General features: G+C 32.5%; 2 protein-coding genes across 5 annotated transcripts in view; both read left to right on the forward strand.

The window, feature by feature from the left end:
• LOC143190128 (uncharacterized) overlaps nucleotides 1-11,698 on the forward strand; it is a 32,897-nt gene extending 21,199 nt beyond the window's left edge. The window contains exons 3-5 of the mRNA XM_076394248.1: nucleotides 5,203-5,512; nucleotides 11,006-11,371; nucleotides 11,491-11,698. Coding sequence (XP_076250363.1) covers nucleotides 5,203-5,512; nucleotides 11,006-11,371; nucleotides 11,491-11,579 — 765 coding nt within the window. The 3' untranslated portion in view covers nucleotides 11,580-11,698. The remainder of the gene's footprint in view (nucleotides 1-5,202; nucleotides 5,513-11,005; nucleotides 11,372-11,490) is intronic.
• A 167-nt stretch (nucleotides 11,699-11,865) lies between these two features.
• The window catches only part of jvl (javelin-like), a 317,251-nt gene continuing 309,041 nt past the window's right edge, over nucleotides 11,866-20,075 (forward strand). For 2 of the 4 annotated variants that reach the window (XM_076394244.1, XM_076394241.1), the window contains exon 1: nucleotides 11,866-12,270. Coding sequence is in view for 3 of the 4 variants with exons in the window: in XM_076394241.1 (XP_076250356.1) it covers nucleotides 12,223-12,270 (48 nt within the window). In the remaining variant the exon portion in view is untranslated. The remainder of the gene's footprint in view (nucleotides 12,271-20,075) is intronic. The other 2 variants (XM_076394245.1, XM_076394247.1) reach the window with 2 other exon arrangements.

Consider the following 20,075-nt stretch of genomic DNA (forward strand, 5'->3'; position numbering starts at 1 on the left):
AACCAAGAGTATGTTGTATTTTTTAAATTTAGGGGTCAATTTATTTTTTATTAAGTTACATTTGAAATACACTTGGAACTTGGGTATATAATAATATAAAATAAGATTTAAAGATCTCAATATTTTATACAAACATTACAAATTACTTTACTAAATTCATATTAATATAATATATAGGTATTCTAAATCCTTATTTTTATTTACCTTGTGATATCATTTTATAAAAATAAAATCAATTTATAAGTCCATCTTTGTAAACCAAGAGTATGTTGTACTTTTTTTTTAAATTTAGGGGTCAATTTATTTTTTATTAAGTTACATTTGAAATACACTTGGAACTTGGGTATATAATAATATAAAATAAGATTTAAAGATCTCAATATTTTATACAAACATTACAAATTACTTTACTAAATTCATATTAATATAATATATAGGTATTCTAAATCCTTATTTTTATTTACCTTGTGATATCATTTTATAAAAATAAAATCAATTTATAAGTCCATCTTTGTAAACCAAGAGTATGTTGTACTTTTTTTTTAAATTTAGGGGTCAATTTATTTTTTATTAAGTTACATTTGAAATACACTTGGAACTTGGGTATAAAATAATAAAATATAAGATTTAAAGATCTCAATATTTTATACAAACATTTAAAATAACTATATCAAGTAAAAAAATTACATACATAACATCCACACATACATACTTTACACTTTCCATCTCATTTCCGCCTGAAAAAATAATTTACAAAAATCTCATCATTACCAACTTTCAATATCAGTTGTAAAATAATTGTTGTAAAGCTGTAAAAGCAATTTTGTCTTTTTAATAACAATTTGTAAATATTTAATAAGTAGTTTTAATTTTTGTATAGATAATTTATAATATCGGCCATATGTCCGATTACATTTCGGCTTTAGGTACTGTTGAATACATATCTGCTACTTATACCCGGCTAGAAGGACTATGTTAAATTACTTATTTAATCCATAAATAATTTCCGGAATGCTGGTCCAATAGGGTCGAAAATAAGTTGTTCTTAGAGATGTCAGTGATTCACGAAACTGACATCAGTTAGTTCCTGGGTTCCAATACAATGCAACACTATAAAATACCCGAACTATCTTCGATCATATGAATCGATCTTATTTTACAAATTTAACCGACACTTATTTTATTGATATTTAACACTCCACCTTTTACTATAACTTTTTACTATAAACCTATTCTTGAAAATTCAGGCATCTGGCTCTAAGGGCCATGTAAAATTATCTACTACTTGTATCCGGTCAGAAGGACCATGTTGAATTACTTGTTCATAATAACTCATACATAATTTCCGGAACTAACTTCGGTCATACGGATGGATTTTATTTTACGTCACCTTTTCTTGAAACTAATAGTTCACTTATAAGGGTTTTTCCTTTCCCAATTAAACTAGAGGCCACAGTGGCAATAAAATGTTCTGCCAGAGAGACCCAAAATGTCGTCATAAAGCTATAAAAATGCAGATATTATAAAAACGGTATTTTAGGAAATAAATATAATCATTTTATAAACATATTTAACAATGTTTCTAATTTATCTCCCTGACATCCTGAATAGGTACTTCGCAACCAACGCTTGGTTTCCCTAATGCCACGAAAACCTTCCGGAATTGCTAGTGCAATATTCTGCCATTACTCAACGTTCTTGGTAGCTATCGGGGCGTAACACGTTTGTACAGTTCGTATTCGCCTTTAGCTCTTTCCATTAGTTTTTTACCACATTCGCATCACCTTGACAAATGAGCCACTGTGATAAATATTGATCCCTTTTATTTTTCGACCTCCTGTTGCCTTATGGAAAATTTGTTGCTACCCTAAATCTTCTGTTTCCCTCGTGTCGTCCCTTCAATCTCAATAGTCGCCTAATCTGACAAAAAAGGGGAACATCCCTAAGCACGCTTTCCCATTCTGTATTAAACCACCTTGACAGACCATTAAATTTTCCACTGGGTTTATTTCCTAATGTTGTCCTGAAGTTGCTTCCGTCATTTCTAAACATCCATGCCTATACGTATAATCGAAACTTAATATAAACACAGTCAGTGCGTTACATAACACCACGCAGAGACGCATAACGCTCGCAAGTAAGGATGACGTTTGACTCCCGCTTTGCAGGAACCCCCTTTCGTTCCTATTATTGATTACGGTATAATATCCTGACTGTAAGATACATTTTTTCGGTTTCCATTTTTAATTTTCTCTGAGCGTTATCTATTGAACATGTACTGACGAAAAATACTATGTTGCTGTATTGCTCGGTTTCTATATCCTTCTTTGTAAGAATGATTTATGTCGGACAGTAAATAAAATGTTGGTGCTAGTGGACAACCTTCTAGCATACCTACATTGACTGATCTATAACCGGAAAGAACTTACTGAATTTTACCTGAAATAAACGCGATAAAATGGAGTTTTGGGCATACTTGCTTTTATAGTTTTGTAAATTAGGCTTTCATGCCAAAATTTGTCAAAATTTTTTGTTAGGTCTAAAAAGACTGCAAAATTTATATAATAATAAGATATACTATATCGAATTACGGAGGTCAAACGATTAAACCGACGTACGTATAAATGTTTGGCTTGAAACTCGTGCTGTTCATCGGGAATTATGTTGTTCTACTCGATGTGCATGTTTCTCCTGTGACCTATTTAGTAGGAGTAGAATCGCACTTTCAACAATATTAGACATTGAGCAAAGTAGGCTATTTTTTAAATAATTCTAGTAGGATTCCACAATCTGCCCAATAGACAATAAGTAACATATATGATGGAATTTAAGTTATTTAATGGCATCTAAAAGATCGCTTCAATAAGTGATCTCCTGTACAAGCTTATAAACTAGTACTTAATTTAATTACTATCTTAAGTTATTTTAAAAACCATTCTATATTAATCTGGTAGCATGGTAGTAAAGGTTTTAGCCTACTTCACTGACATCGCGCACATTTAATTTTGTGGCGAGTGCATTTGGATACACTGACATTCTTTCACAGTACTTTTCATACCATGGTATCATGTATGGTGTCCAAAGGGTTATCGTGTTGAATTAGTTTGTTACTGGTGAAATATGGGGCGTCAACGATGACACACAACATGCAATTTTGGAATATCTGGATGGCTATGTTGGATTTGTTTGAAACCATCCATATGGGCCTAAGAATTAACTTATGCTGCGTACAGACCGGGCTAACAAATGATAACGAATGGGTTCGTTGGGATGTTTTTAGTTCTATTTGGACGGTTTTTTTGGCATTCGCTTACAATCTGTAGAGTGTCGGTAACATCAAAAGAAATAAATGGAATCGATGAATACGGTGTGGACGGTAGGAATATACACCATAATCGCCGCCGCCGTTGAAAAATACGGCTTCACGCCCAACGAACGTTTCTTCCTAACAACAAATGCAATATATACGTTTCATCGAAGGCTAACTAATGTTCGGTATTTAATGCCGAATCTCAATCGGCCTGTATGCAGCATTAGGCAACAATACCTTATTATGTTAAGAAGGATATTTTCGAGATATTTAGTTTTATCTGCTTACGGAAGTTCATGATTGTAAATCTTAACCGGAGGACAAGTCCTTCTACGCATAGTGAACGTCACGTGCTTAGATTTTATTTAATTGTCCTTGATACGCCATGTTTTCAAAGACAAATGGATTTTATTGTGATGAAGTTGAAAGTTCGTCACTGATTTTTGTCGTCACTCTGTTTCACAGTAAAATGATCCAATCCAAGTCCAACGTGCCACACACTATCAAAAGCTTGAGATATATCGAGGAATACAGCCGAGCAACATTTTTTATCGTTTAGTTTTTATTTACTTAATTGACCAATCTGAGAAATTCAGCCTTTGGAAGTATGGTTTCTTAAAAACTTGGATACCACAACTAACCGGCTTATAGGACAATAGAAGGAAACGTCCTCCGATTTATTCCCTAGTTTGAATCATAATGATTTCGTCTACGTTCCAAGTGCTAGGGAAGCAGCTTACACGTAACATAGCGTTAAATATAATTAATTAAACAAAAGCGTTATTAACTTAAAGAACTTTTCCCTAACAGTAAATTTTCCGAATGGCCGATCCACTTAAAATGAACTTTTAAGAGAGTCGATCAAATTGGTTTCTTCATCTATGGATAATTCGGACGAGAATGGATTAAATGCTTTTTTTTAGATAACTAGGAGACATCAGCTTTTTCTTTGTTATTCATGGCCTAAGTTTTATCACTGTGCTTAATGGGTGATTTATGTTGTTGGGGCCTTTATTCTTTATTATTTACATTTTCTAAAAATTCTTGTATTCCTTTGTTGTGTTTACTATTAATTAGCTCTTTCAGATGTTTTGTTGTCTTATTGATGTTTTCTTGTTCTTGTTTGTTGCTAGATTTTTCGCAGTTTCGCGATTTTCTGTTTTATTGTAGATGATATTGCTGCATTTTGTCTGTTTTACATTATAATTACTACTGCTGTTTCTATATCTTGCTCAGTTTTGAATTTTGGTAATTTACTCATATTATACTGTCCAGTTTTTTTCTCAATAATATCCAATTTGTTTTTATATTATCCAGAGAATTTCCTAGAGCTTAGTATTGTTTATAATATATAAATTAACGCTTAAGATTATTGGTGAGTGATTAGATGATGAATCAAAGCCTGATTCAGCTTTACACATTTTAGTATCAATATTTTTATGTCACATACATATATTGTGTCGGGAATTTTATTTGCATATTACGGCTAATATGTTCGCTCACCAGTGGATCTGCTGTAAATGATTTACCTTCATTGCTTTAACTAGTTTTCTACCTTTTGATGTTAATATCCCCCATATGCTTCATCATGTGTTGTTGTATATATAAAAAATAATTCAATTTCAATCAGTGATAACGATTTATTCGTTCATTTTCATCAAAATATGTTGAGTGGGCTAATTTAAGTCATTGCAAAATTGCACCATGTTTTCTTTTCCAAAGTAATCATATATTAAAATATGTACGAATTCATAGACATTTTGGAATAGCGTTGGTGTACATTCTAACAAAAATACTATTTATCTTTTTCAAATGTTTATTTCTAAGAATTACAACTGCTATTAACTGCTATTAACTGTCATAAGCTGTATCATTATATTTTTAATTCTTAGGGTGAAGAGATAACATGTCCAAGCAACCAAGACTCTATGGATGGATTATTCATTCCTTCTCAAGAAATTCCACTACGTTTAGAAGAAGAGGATGAAGACGGAGTTGACGTAACTATAACTTTTCCCGAACTACAACAAAATATAAGAGGCGAGACAGATTCGCATTTATCGGTGTGTTTTTCCGATATATCGGCTGAAGCATTAGGTCGTCTTAAAAGATGCCCCAAGGATTTCACATTACATATGAATTTCGCTCAAGGGAGGATGGTATTTCAAACTGGAAATTTTCCAGCAAATAGTTTCTTGATAGGTAAATAAAAACACTCTCACTTTTATACCATAAGTTGTTCTTGAAACAATTTTTTTTATAAATGTCCTTTTTCCCTTGTATATAAAATCCAAAATAACAAAATATATTTTTAAATAATAAGATTTGAGAAAAACAAGGAAATTTGTTTAGCTAAATAAACTCCAAAACCATATTATAAGTAAATAAGTAAAGCATGAGGGTCTATAATACAACTTGGCTAAATTCCTACTTCAGACAGAGATAAGACAAGTGATAACATTGCAACAACTGTAAGTAAATATACAGTTGTCAGTAACTAGAGATAAAAAAAATTCACATACAGAAAAATAAATTACCTGTCAGTGACTTGATTCTAGAGTAATATTATCTGCAAACGCAGCCAAATACTTGAGGATGACCCTACATGCCAAGCTCAAAGTAAAATGTATATAAAAAAGAGCTGCTCTGTATAAGGCTGAAACACTTTTGAGTGAACGAAAATTCGAATCATAACTCCACAACAAGTTTTTATTACATAAATACATTTTGAAGCCAGTTTGAACTTCATATTTGCAAAAAGAAACCCAATATGAATATAATGCAAACATATAGAAACAAAATTGTTCGCAGCATTGTTAACGCCTTATTGTATATTAGAAATGAACATATCCACAAAGATCTATGGGTACCAACGACCAGCGAAAAGATTAAATGATTTACGAAAAAAAGTTTGAGATTGTGCGAATATAAAAACTACGACGTTCCACAAATGCTCTACAACGGTGGATTTGCCAGTAGGTTGAAGAGATGGAAAAAAGATATGAAAATATGGTTAAACTGTCTGGACTGCCTACTGCATTGCACTATGTATTGTTACGAATTACCTATAATACAAGATCAGACATAATTAATAATACCATTTTTTGATTTGGAACAAGATACATTTTAATACTTGCTGCTGTTTTATATTTTTGAACACCCACTCGAGATAAACTACAATACCATTTACTAGTTATTCTTCTCTATTATATTATATTATATTATTAGAATTATATTCTAATTTAAATATACCTAATATTCTAATATTCACCTATTTCTAAATGGTGAGAATCTAACTTTATTTGAAGATTGATTGAACAACAATCTGCACAATTATCTGATTAACATATTGAACAATTACATATTTCTATAGACTTTTCAATAATTCCTTAATAAAGTAATACTTTTTTTCAACATGTTTGCTTCTCTTTGTGTTCAAAGTTATCAAACTATCCAAATAGTGGCAAAAACTGTCAAAAAGCCCACTTTTAACGTCTGTTTAAACTCTACCTGATCTACCAAATCTGCAGATACGTATTTGCATTCGATTGAATTAATTCCATGCCACTGAGTTATAGCCTCTATGAAACAATATGAATCCACTAAAACCTTTTCTAGTTTAATGGTCACTACTCTAGTCGAAAATTTTGAGATATGAAGTAGTTTTTTCCAGTTTACCATTGGCTTATATAAATATATGTTTAGATATGAAGTACTATAGACAATATCTGATCTTGTAACTAACGAAAAGTATGTAAGACTACATATTAATCGTCAGTGTGGTACTTCTTTTTTCGTTTTCGCTGATGTTAGAATTAACTTCCATCCATGTTACCATTGTTCTTGCTTTCTTCCATGTTGAATTCCTCAAGCATTCATTGAATGCTAAATCCAAGAACGCATTCTATTTCTTCTGTTTTAACCAGGTTGTCCAGTTAGTACCCAAGAGTCTTTTAGGTTTCACGTACGTTTTTCGTACTTAAGGTTGCAACTGAAATTGCCGTATTTTAGTTACCTACAACGAATGATGAGAGAACATGGCTTTAAACAACGGATTAACATTTTGCAAGGTGTCAAGGAATAACCTTGCACTGAGCAAATTTGTGAAGCTTTCACGAATAGGATGCCTGATTCTAGATGGGTATTCACGTTCCTCATAAATCTTGAGGCATTGAATAACGCGCGGACTTTTTTGGATTGAAACACCTCAGAGCGCCTGCAAGTTACGCCTCAGAGATGTATTAGTACCAAACCTGTGCTCTAAAGAAGCAGACTGATCTTTCAACGGAATGAAGACTTTTATGTTTCTGTAAATTAGTGGATATGTTAGGCCATTGCTTTTTCAGGTAGCCTGGTAGATTTGGAATGATAACTTTCAATTTACTGAAGCCAGTGGATATTAATTCTGCCTTCCAATTCTGTTGAATTGACATCAAATATCTAATATTCTAAATATTTTGTAAGCAGTACACGGGCGCGTAACTGAGATCTTTTGCAATGTTTTCAATGTCCTTTATCCTACCGGTAATTCTGTTATACCAGAGCCCCATGTTTCTAGTTTTCTAAGATTTCATTGGTCCTTGAGTGATTTAGTGTTAAATATATGACTTGTCTCGATACAAGAGCCAGTATAGAAAGGAGGAAGAAAAGTTGAAGAAAAGAAAAAAGTAGAGGGCGCTGTGACTTGTATCGAGTGGGTATAAATTACCAGGGTTCGAAATAAAGTTTCTCTTTTGTTCCAAAGCCATAAGTGGTATATTAATTCCGTCTCGTCCCGAATCATAAGTGATTCGTAAAAGGTTATGGGCCCAGAGTTCTCGGTGTAAACGAGAAGTAGTAGGGTGACGACGGAGAGTGCAGGGGAATGTAGATTAGGTAAAGTTTTTAGTTCGGTATAGTATATATATAATTACATATACACGAAGGAAAGTGGAAGTAACACTAGAGCACTCAAAGATCAATAACCATCAGAAGGAACACCAGAAAACTAGAAACATGTGATCTTGAGTTATCAGTAAGAAGGAAGAAAACATTGTAATCAATGTAGTAAAAGTAATGCAGTAATTAAGTGTTTATAAAATCAATTACATGTATAATATACAAGGATCAGAGAAGCACTAGTAAACTAGTAACATGAGATCTAACAGAATTATCAGTAGGATAGAAGGAAAGATTCTAATCAGTGTAGTAATTAGTAATGAAGTAATCAACAGTTTAGAAAATTAACCATGTGTAAGGGAAACTAGTTTGAAAACGAGTAACATGGGGTCCAACATAATTATCGGTAGGATCAAGAAACATTGTAATCAATGTAGCAATTAGTAATGGAGAAGAGTTTAGAAAATCAACCATGTGTAAGTTGCAAGGACCAGAGAATTATTGAAAACTAGGAACAAGGGGTCGAACAGAATTACAGGTAGAATGAAAAGCTATTGAACCCAATGAAGAATTTTTAATTTGTAAGGATGGAGAACAAAGTTACTTATCAGAGTTTAGTTGCAAAATATTAGAATTTTGATATAAATATCAATACAATTGGGACTTAAGAAGAAGGATAAATCTTGTTCTATGAGCATAGAAGCTAAAGCAACCAGGACCCCCTTTCTACTTTAAGGAGACAAGAACAAGTGCAATCGAAGAGTTAATTTATTCAGATATTTATATGCTAATAAACCCAATATCTGAAGATGGAGGAAGAGATTTATAAAGGATAGAAAATACTAGATGATTTGTCCCATTTTACCAGAGTAAAAATACTTAAGACAGATAATGAAGCTAAGGAGAATTTCAAATACATTAATGAATTAGAAAGACAGAATGGAGTAAAGCTATTTTGTAGGAAAAAGGGAATTCATTTAGAATATAGCAGTAGCCCATTCACCGCAAAGTAATGGAAAAGCGGAAAGATTAAATAGGACATTATTAATTAATTAAATTTAGTTCTCTATACGAACTAAACAAGGTACCAACAATTAAATCGAGCATTGTATGGATTGAGAAATTCACCTAAAGGCTGGAACACAAAATGACATGAAGAGTGTATAGTGGATTTAATGGACAGTCTTTATGAAGTTAAACAGTTTACTGGAATGGAAAAAGCGGAGATTATTACACAAATTGAAATTAATATTAACACCAGCAAAAGTGGAAAATAATTTAGTTATAATTTAAAGGGTAATATATAGAAGATTAAAAGGCATATAAGTTTCGTTAGTTACAAGATCGCATCTAAGCAGATTAATTTGGTACGCCAATGGAAGTCAACTTCAATATGGATAATAGTGAAGAAATAATTAAAGATATACCGTTTAGAAAATATACAGAAAGACTAATATAAGGCGAGCATAGAAAATTCCAAAGAAGAATCTGTGAGTGAACTGATGCATATAGTTTTGCAACCGGAAGAAGAAATCAAGAGTTTGAGTGATGATGAAAAAAAAAGCATTCAAGAGCACTTAGACAGTTCTAGATTATATTAAAAATATTCTGATTTCGAGTTGGAAATGGAGTGATAATGATTCTGATAGTAATGGAAATAACAAATATATTAGGATTTGATTCTGATGAATATGGTATAGATGAAAATAACAATAAAACAAAAGGAACTGTGAAGAATGTTAAAAGAAAAAACAAAAGTGACCACCCATTAATAATTGATTTGGAATATAGAGGTAAAGAACAGAAGAAAACTCATAAAGCAGAATAATGTTAGTGAATGATTTGAGTTGAAAGTAATAAGTGAAGGTGATAAAGTTAGAAAATTGGAGAAAACAAAATTGAGTACAATATTAGAAGCAGAATATGGAGATAGTGGTGACCAATAAGTTATGATACCTCAGTGATACCAGAAAACCATGGGCTAATGTAGGGCAGAAGTGGACTTGAAGGAGAAAGTTATGAAGACTGGTATGGTAATCAACTAGGAAGTTTTAATGGATTCATACTATTTGATAAAAGCATCCCAGAGGCATGGAAGAAATTCAATCGAAGAGAAATACATGTGTATGTTTGGCATCTCAAGAACAAACTATAAAATCGATATTAAATTGGACAGTATTGTGGCAACTATTTCTATGATTGTTCAAAGAGAGAATTGTTTTTAAGTACAAAACTGACTGTTACGTTTGTTTATCACGTAAATGTGTAGATTCATTTGATTAAATTATTAATTAAAGTTAAAATTCTCGCAATGTAGAAATAAAATAGTTCTAAATTTAAACAAATTTGTATGTACAATGTAATAGTTTTATTCTGGCAATTTAAATATACTTTTGTAATCTTTGTTTGCAATCTTAGTTAGGTTAAGTGGTGTATTAATTCCGTCCCGTCCCGAATCATAAGTGATTCGTAATATTTAGTGCCCCATAACATAATCCCACCATCAATTCCATTCAGCTAACCTGATACTTAATTGGCCCATAACCTGTTTAACATACAAGGAATGAACTCTTTTATCGATATAAAACCGATATTTAACATGTCTCCCGTTCATAAACGCTAATTAAATGGGGGCCTGAAATCTAGATACAGGATAATTAGTTGTAATATATTTACAATGGGTTAAAAAAAGGGATAATGTTTAAAGCATTAAAAAAAATTACTACTGGAGATTCTCCTATAAGAGCCTTCATCTGTAATAACAAATATCATTATTACTTATAACATTTATTAACAAAAGTTTTATGGAAATTCTAGGAACCGACCTGAAAATAACCGAATGTTCAATGGAAAACAAGAAATCCGACATAATTAGCATCAAACCTTCTACTGAATGTACTTACGCATCGCAAGTTATTACAGTTGAAGGGGAAAAGCGAAAGAGCTCAATAAAAGTATTAAAATCCACCGATTCTGAGCTTTTCAACGTAGTTAGTTTACCAGTTATTAATAGGAAATTTTCCGACACTACCAAATCTTGTATTACTTTCAAAAATGAAACAATACACCCCAGTGAACCAATTTTGTTCGATCGTTGGCGGTACAAAAGCATGCCCCAAATTCCCAGTTTAACTAGAATTGTTGAGGAACCCACCATTGAACTTATGGCACCTAGTAAATCAGGTAAATTATATTAAAAAATTATTTTCAAGTATAAGAAATGTGAGTGTAATTAGTAAAAGATTTCATAATTTATTATATTTATTACATTTCATTAGTAATTATAATATTAACATTTTTAGTGTTGGGCCAATCTGAAAAGAAACTACGATACCGGCATTTACAAAGAAAAAGGACAAATACAAGTTTAGATAAAATGCCTGACACCTAATTTATTTTCTTGCAGTTAAAGATTCCTACAGATATTTCTTTTAATAAAGGTTTAGTGCGGGATTATGATAACAGATGGTGCTGCCATGCAATTTACATATTTTATGCTATGATGCCAGATAACAGTAAATTCCTATTATATCTTAACCTCGAAGTTTATATAGTTAAAAACAAATAAAGAGGCATTATTATTAATAAGTGTAATAACTAAAGCTTTCAACTCGATTATTTGATAAAATACAGTAAAATATTAATACCATAAAAATCATATTGACATTTCGTGCAACATTGCAGTTCCGAAAATTAAAAAGTTTTCAACCTTCGCGATGAGTCACCAATGTTAAGATAAAGAGGTGTTTAGCTATTTTTAACTATTTTGTTTTAATAATATAACCTAAAGGTTTGTATTAATGTGCAGATAAAACATTGATGTGTTTCGTTCTCGGGAATATCGGAAAAGTTGTATAGTAAACCGTACCATCTGTATAATCAGCTGACCTTGTTTGCTTTTGACGAAACTATCAATTGATGTAAAAACAAAGACATCTTAAATGACAAGTGCAAATAAATAAAAACAAGCCGTAAATAAAAACTAGTGATCGGGTTAAATTAAAAAAAATCTGTGCAAATTGACTGTTGGTGCAATGAGTAGAGGTTATTATCAGAACACTGATAGTCCATTCTTATTCAGGGTAAGAATCTCATTGTTAATATTCAATTTGTGCTTTACAATAATATTTGTACACAATTTAAGATCCGTTAATTTTTGATTTCTTTTATGAAGTACCTACATATTTATATTTATTTTAATTAGTAATCATGGCATACCTTATTCTTTTAACTTAAGCAGTAAAGGTATACATAAATATATATAAAAAATATAAAGCCGAACATAGAACCTCCTCCTTTTTCGAAGTCGGTTAAATAGTGAATTAAATATTATATTTAAATTTGTTGGCAAACAGAGTATAACATAGGCATGTGGGCGTAAGTAATATTTATTGTATTAAATATATTAAATTATAAAATGCACATTAATCTATTATATAAATAATATAATTATATATTTTTTTATTATATTAAATTACAATCTGTATATTCATTAAAACCATCGCTTTTAAACCAGGCTACTAATAATAACTATTATCTTTATATTATTTTCTTATGTGCAATTATATAGGTTCTTTTGCAAAGGTCAGAAAACGACCAATAGTATTTTATTGGATAAAATTTGTTATTTTTTTTTGTTAAATATATGTAGCGGCAACATTTTACAATTTAATGGGTTGCAATTAATTTTTTACATCATTTAAAATTATTGTTAAAATTATAATATGCTATAATAAATAAAACTTTTGCTTTTTAAACAAGAAACAACAATATATTTAAAATTATATTTCTATCATAGTTAAATAGGGTTATTAATTAAAATTATTTAAACCGTTTCATATTTTATAACTAGCAGAGTCGGTTTTTTGAATTCATTCAATTAATCGGAATCAAATTGCTGAGAGAAAAAGAGAGGCTGACGTTGGATTGGCAATACAATTACTCGAAGTATTCCTTGGTGTAGTTAAGCGGAGTTCGAGCAAAAGTAACGCAATTGAAACTGTAAGGTGATAAAGGTGGATTCAAGTCGCTCAAAGATCCCTAGCCATAAACTATTCAACTTAGGAAGCATTCGAGCTTCGAAAAAAATCCCTAGTTTCTGTTTCTTGGTATATGCATCAAAGTTCAAGGTGCAATATCACCAAAGAAGGTCTGAATTTGGTGTGAACTAACATGGTCTATTGTAATTTGGATATAAATTTAATAACAAACCACCAAAATGGACTACAGTAGTTCAATTCCGCATTCATAGACTATTGCAATTTGGAAATGTCAAGATTGTCGACTGACTAGGGGAATTCAAGGAAACGGGGACCTGTTTTAAGACTGATTGATGTCACCCGTGGAAAACTAAAAAATAATCTTCAAGGTAGGGGCTTAGTTTGTTTTGTAACGGATAAAGACCTTCTGATTTTTGTATCATCGTTCAAGTCGCCTCTTCTTTCCGTAAAATAAAATGTTTTTTCAAGTAATATAAAAGTGTTTGGATTGTACACCCTTTTATATATTATATTATACACTTACATACATACTTTTCGTTAAATTAATCTTTTAGATGTTTTAATGGCTGATGCATATACTAACTAGAGGTCGCAATATCGAACATTTTTAACTAGATTAGTTTTATTTTAATTGGGGAAATACATCCTGATGTATTAATCCCGTACTCGCCTTGCTTGTGTATTAATACAAGTACAACAGAACAGATTGTACTAAGCATATCTAATGTAAGATGCAATTAGTAAAAAAACAAAATAAAAAATATAAAATAAACACTACTATAAATATATATTTATCTATATCTAACTATATCTAGCCTGCATCAGTTACATACAGTATCGCCCTTTAAAATTATTAGTAAATTCATCTTCCAATGTTTTGTTTGGCTAAAATCAAATAGTGAAAGCAAAATTTCTAATTAAATCCATATAATGAAAATACAGAAAACAGTAATAAACAAAAAGATAGTCCTCCCAATAAAACAGCCAATGCACGTCATAGATGACGTCGAATATATTGCCAAACGCAGTACGTAAAGGTAAAACATAAGTGCGTAAAAATGTACAATTCGTATTAAACTGGGCTTGTTGGTTCGATTGGTACCGGCTGATCCTGATGTAAAAAAAAAATCAATATTCAAAAAAAAATGCTTCAAAATGTTAGGGATAATAAATTAGAGGTAAAAAACCGACAAACGTTATAAACCAAAATTGTAAGTTAATGCTGAAACATTGAGACTTGCTGACGCCATAAATGTTGATGATGTTCATTGGCTGTGGCTGTACATACTCTATTGGATATTATTTCCAGGTTTGAGCGTTAGGAAATTGTCCAAGTAAATATCTGTTAGGGATGAGATTCATTGAATATTTGGTTAAGCGAAGTAATGAGATCGCGATGCTCTTTAAGTAGAGAACAGGATATAATTCTGCGACGTTCTAATTGCTTAGATCAGGATAAGATGTTTTCTTGAAATGTTTACCTTTAAGCGGATTTACAATGTAAAAACAACAATCTGTGTGATGGTCACTAGGTTCCCTCCAAATTCTTGGCACTGCAAACATTGGAACACCTCTGGAACAGCCTACAATAAGACGTAACACATAACTTAATGAATGTAATGTATAAAATAAATGTACCCTCCAGAACATAACTGAAGTTACATGACACTTGTGGAGTCCATTTTTTAAACGATAGAAGATTGATAGATACTAGATTGAAGTAAGCTTGACAGGCTTTACAAATTTATACTTAAATCGTACTTTTTTCTCTTACTTTAATAAATTCGCCGCAAATATAACAAAACGAGTCAGCGTTTCGTTTACAAACTCTCGAAGCAATTTTGAACTGGTAAAAATATGTAAAACACGTTATCTGTATTATGCAAATACAGACTGTTGTACACATGTTAGCAACATTAGAAACACCAACCCCTGCCCTCTACGTCAAGACCTACATTAATTGAGCGCGAAAACCAAATGGTCAAATTGCTGAAACTCCATAATAATGCCCAATGGCACTTTTCATATAATTTTACTTTTTTGCATAGTGTTTTTTTTCGACCAGAAAAGCCAGGACTTGCTGGAGTAAATAATACGAAGTCTCGATTTCGATTTGTTGTTTCTCTTTTGCATGCCGGAGGTCAATTTAGTTTCCTAGCAGAAGCAGCGTTTTTTATTCTGGAAGTTGTTCCGAATTGGGCCGGTGATAGCACCGAGCCCTGCCAACTTTTCTATGCCGTATCGACGAAGGATGAGGCGGCGGTGGCGGAGGCAGCCTTGGGTGGGGCAGGGCGGCGACTCTCGCCGCGTGACACGGCCAAGCCCTAAATGGTCACGATGGCCCCTCGGTTAATGTTTAATCGCATTTGGTTTAATCAGGTTTTTATGGCGGTGTAACGATGATGGTAGCGACCTTCAAGGTCGCGCATTTCATCCTCCGCGATTTCTGCTATTGATTTATTCGTTTCGGTTTTTTTTATGAGGCTTCATTGGGTTCTCGATTTTTTTTAGATATTAGTACTATTTATGACTATTTTTGTTTCGTCACATCAATTATTTTTCTGTTAAATTTAAAGAACATAGCAGGCCTATAAATTAATTGTAAAGGATTTTTTTTATATGAAGCTTTATCGTGAAAAATCGGTACAATATATTTTAATCCAAGTATTGCTCATCGACAGTCGCTACTTTTTAAATCCTGCAGGAAATTTACTGATTCCATCTAGGAGGAACAATTTATCTTTTGAGGATATTTTCCATTCCATCCATTTTTTAATATCTTAATAAGAAGTGAAGCGCTTTTTAGACAGGACATGAATCGTCATGGCATATCGGAACTAGTAGTAATCACAAGTAGCAAGGTGTGGAGAATACAGCGGATGAGGTAGCATTTCCTATTTTAATGTCTCTAAGTATGTTTTCTTTGGTTTTGTAACATGTGGTTGAGGGTTATTATGCTGAAGAATAACATTGTTATATCTTTGGCCATTTTTCACACAGTGCTCGGATTAAACTCATCAATTGTAGTCGATAGCGGTCCCCATTGATGGTTTCGTCAAGTAATCCCTTCAAATCATCGCTTTCAATTTTTTTTTGCCGATCCAGAACACTATTTTTCTTAGATGTCAAAATCACATGTTGAAATTTTTGAAGCGTTATTACCATAAGCTTCACATACCATAAGTCTTATTCTTCAAATTGAAGTAAAAGGCAAAACCTCAACTGCAAATGCGACTTGCTCGGTACAAAATCTAATATTTTCAAGGTATTGAAAAATGTGTTGTTTACACTTCAACGAATTGACACATATATCAAAGCGAAGCCAGTGTGTCAGTGAGGCTTCAACATTAACTGTTGTTGTAAGCTGGGTAAAAGCGGATGGTTGAAAAAATATATAGTGTAAATACTCTAATTATAATATGTAAAACAACGAATGGAAACTGCTAGTGAAAGAATTTATATGAATGTCTGGACTAGTCAGTTTTCCAGTGAGGGAATTTGGGACTTTCTAGCGACTAGTGTGACTTTCAGAGTGCGCCTCAAGGGCTTGTTGAATATTTGAACGCGTTTCAGCTAGGATCTCTCTCCTCCAGATGGCTCCTTAATTTCCTTTGGGAGAGAAAATGTGAAGGCTCTGTACTGCACGTCGTGGTGGTTAATCTTGCAGAATAGTTTGAATATCTGGAATAAGTTTGACGACTGCTCGTTCTAATATTGGAGGGAGGTTGATGCTAGGGATAGGTCTAGTCTTAAGTAATTCTGGGTGTAATTTCCAATCTGTGATTTTTCTATGCTTAGGGAGAATGGTTCTCAGAAAAAAATCGCTGATTGTAAGAAGGCTTGGCCGGTGGTCCGAATCAGGGTTTTGTAGGACCCATTCCCCAAAATGTTGGGGAGTTTCCTTGAATAGAGATTTGAAGTCATATTTATTGAATTCGTCTATCCTTTGGTAGACAGATGTGAATGTGAAACTGAATACGCTTGTTGTTGACATCAATCGTCATATTTTATGTTTTTTCGTGCAAATTCCTTCCATATCATCCCCCAAAATGAGAGTTTCTTTTAATAAAGATTTGAATTCATGTTTATTGGACTCGTTTATCTTTTGATAATTGGATGTAAACTGAATACGCGTGTTGATTGACTCGATTGCAATGGAAGTGTATTCAAGATTGATTGGATAGATGTTGTATTTTACGGCGATCGCTGTGCCGCCGCCGCGGCCTGAGATTTTGTCGTTGTGATAAATTGTATAATTCGAAATATTGAAGCAGATGGAGGGCTTTAGAAAGGTTTCCTGAAACAGCCAAATATCAAAATTATACGTGGACAGTGGTTATCCTAATTCATACCTCGGATGGAGATATTTGCGTCCAGCATTAATAAGGTATCATTACAAGAAACATCCTTACCTTGAGATGGTTTTTTCAGAAGCTGGCTGGTCTGGAGTAATGGAAACTTTTCCTCGAAGGAAGATTTTATCCTTTTTCCATTTTTGTGAGATAGATTCTGGAACTTTTACTGTTACTGACACTACTGGTCTTTGTTCTGAAAACTTCCGCTTATTTTTGGAGTAAACATATTTGCGCTTTTAATGTTCTTATGTTCTCATTTTTTTGCATGATGAGAGCGCTGTGTTGTCTTCGAACATTGGCAATTGATTGGGATTCTGCACCTTTTGGAAACATTTTGGAGTTACCAGACCGGACAAACTGACTGGCCATTTTCGAATTTTGACTCTCATTTACGCTTTACAGAAAAAAAACTGGGCAGGAGTGGCAACACTTCTATCTTTGCCGGAGGCTCATCGACTACTTAAAAGAAGTTTTATTTATTTTAGATAGAGACGTAGCGATACTGGCCTTTCATTTTCGGATCTCATGGGACCAATCCAACGGCTCATTCCTGTGGGTGTGCATGTGGTGGACTAAGGAGTCGTATGGTCATTAGAACGCAATTAAGATAAGTTCGACAGATCAATTTCTAACTCTAAAAAAATCATAACTGATATGTACTTGTAGCGACTGCGACAACTCTCTAGGTTTCCACAGTTACACCGACGCTGAAGTATAAGTTTGGCAACGCTAGAGTATTGGTACTATGCGGTTTTAGGGTATAAAGCACCATGACTACGTTCTCTTTGTTATTTCATCCTATGCCTTTATCACTTCCGCGTAACTTTGTAAACATTAACAACTGAAATAAACAAGTTTGAATCAATCAGTGTTTTCTGTTTCCGGGAAAATTACGAAATACGAAATAGTAGTGGGTGTTCAAACAAACATAGTCAATACACACAATAAACTAAAATTACCTACACCTAGGGACTCTGGGGGTAGTTGAATAGTCTACCCGATCAAGAATATCCATGTGCTCGATACGAACATGGAAGGAAGACATGAATAACCCATCAACACTACACGGTCGTAATGGACGAAGACAACAGTAACTGATGTAACATTATTTCAGGGACACCCTTGCACTATGAAACGGAACACGTACTACTCTGACAAGTACTCGAACAAGTGCTCGAACAAACAAAGTCATTAGAACAAACGAACATTCCTACAATCGAAATCATCGCAGCCATTTACTCCAGCAATTATTATTCGATAGCTGAATAATACGTAATTTTAACTATTAACTAAAAAATAAGAGTCGAGCGCACGCAGATATAGGACGTACATATAACAATAAATTCATCTTAATTCCATAGCCAATAACGCCCCAATTCAGCATTAAACTTTATTAAAACTATACGTCTCTGAATGAATTTTTCAACAAAAACTTTTCTGCTATAAATTTTCATAAATTTTAATATTATCTCTATTAACGATAGAAACCCTTGGATGGCAAACAATCATGTTGGCAGTAGTAGTTTATACTAAATATGTATTTATATTACTTGCGCTGTAATTTTCAACATAATAAGTATCGGTAGAATATAAATCAATTAAAGTGTATGGATAGTACGAGTGAACGCCAAAAAGTATGTTTAAGCGATGATTTTATATGCTAATACATAATAAAAATCTTATTCTTTTAGAGAGCTGCCTTCAAAATGTAATAATTATCCTTCTTTCTAATTCTAATAATTCATATATAATGCATTCTCAAAAACTACTACAGATAAAGAAGAGGTCACAGAAAGAAAGAAACACTCTGATATACAAATATCTATTGTTCAATAAAATATAGATCAGCTATATTTATTAATACTAATATTTTATTGTTGCATAGTAAATGTATTTATCTCTTGAAATATTTTTTAATGGGAAAGGCAATTTGGTGCCAAGGAAATTAATACCATCTCTATTTTAGATCGCACATGGTATTTTGTTTATCAGCTATAAGAAGTGTTAATACTGAATATTACATGACATTTTTGGATCTATTGAGTGAGACTTTTGGATCTACTATACTGGACTGGTTACTTACACCGAAACTTTCACACATAAACTCAGCTTACACAAATAAATCAATTGAATCACAAGAAGACATAAGGAGAGATTCCATTCTCAAGTTAATATCGAATTATTGCAACTTTTGGATAACATCCGAATAGAACAAAGACTCAAAAGAATCAAACCCTTTGATCTTGTGTAGTCTAATGTAGTAAAGTAGGTGCATTTAGTGAAAAAAACATCAGTGTTAATACATTCACAAGACTAGAGACAAGAGACTAGAGACAATTGTAGTTTAGTGAATAAAAAACCCTACTGTTTTATGGTAATTTATATAGAAAGTTATAGTTGTAGTTTCAAAAGTTTTTGTTTAGCTACTGTACATAAACTTTTCTTCTTGCTCAGATATGATATGATATGATATACTCAGTTTTATCGTTCATATAATTGGCTATCTATTCCACTGTTATAAATTGCTGCAAT

This window comes from Rhynchophorus ferrugineus, unplaced genomic scaffold (genome assembly GCF_030347505.1).
Source record: "Rhynchophorus ferrugineus isolate W39M unplaced genomic scaffold, kcgeb_rfMv2 rfM2, whole genome shotgun sequence".
NCBI classification, from domain to species: Eukaryota; Metazoa; Arthropoda; class Insecta; order Coleoptera; family Curculionidae; genus Rhynchophorus; species Rhynchophorus ferrugineus.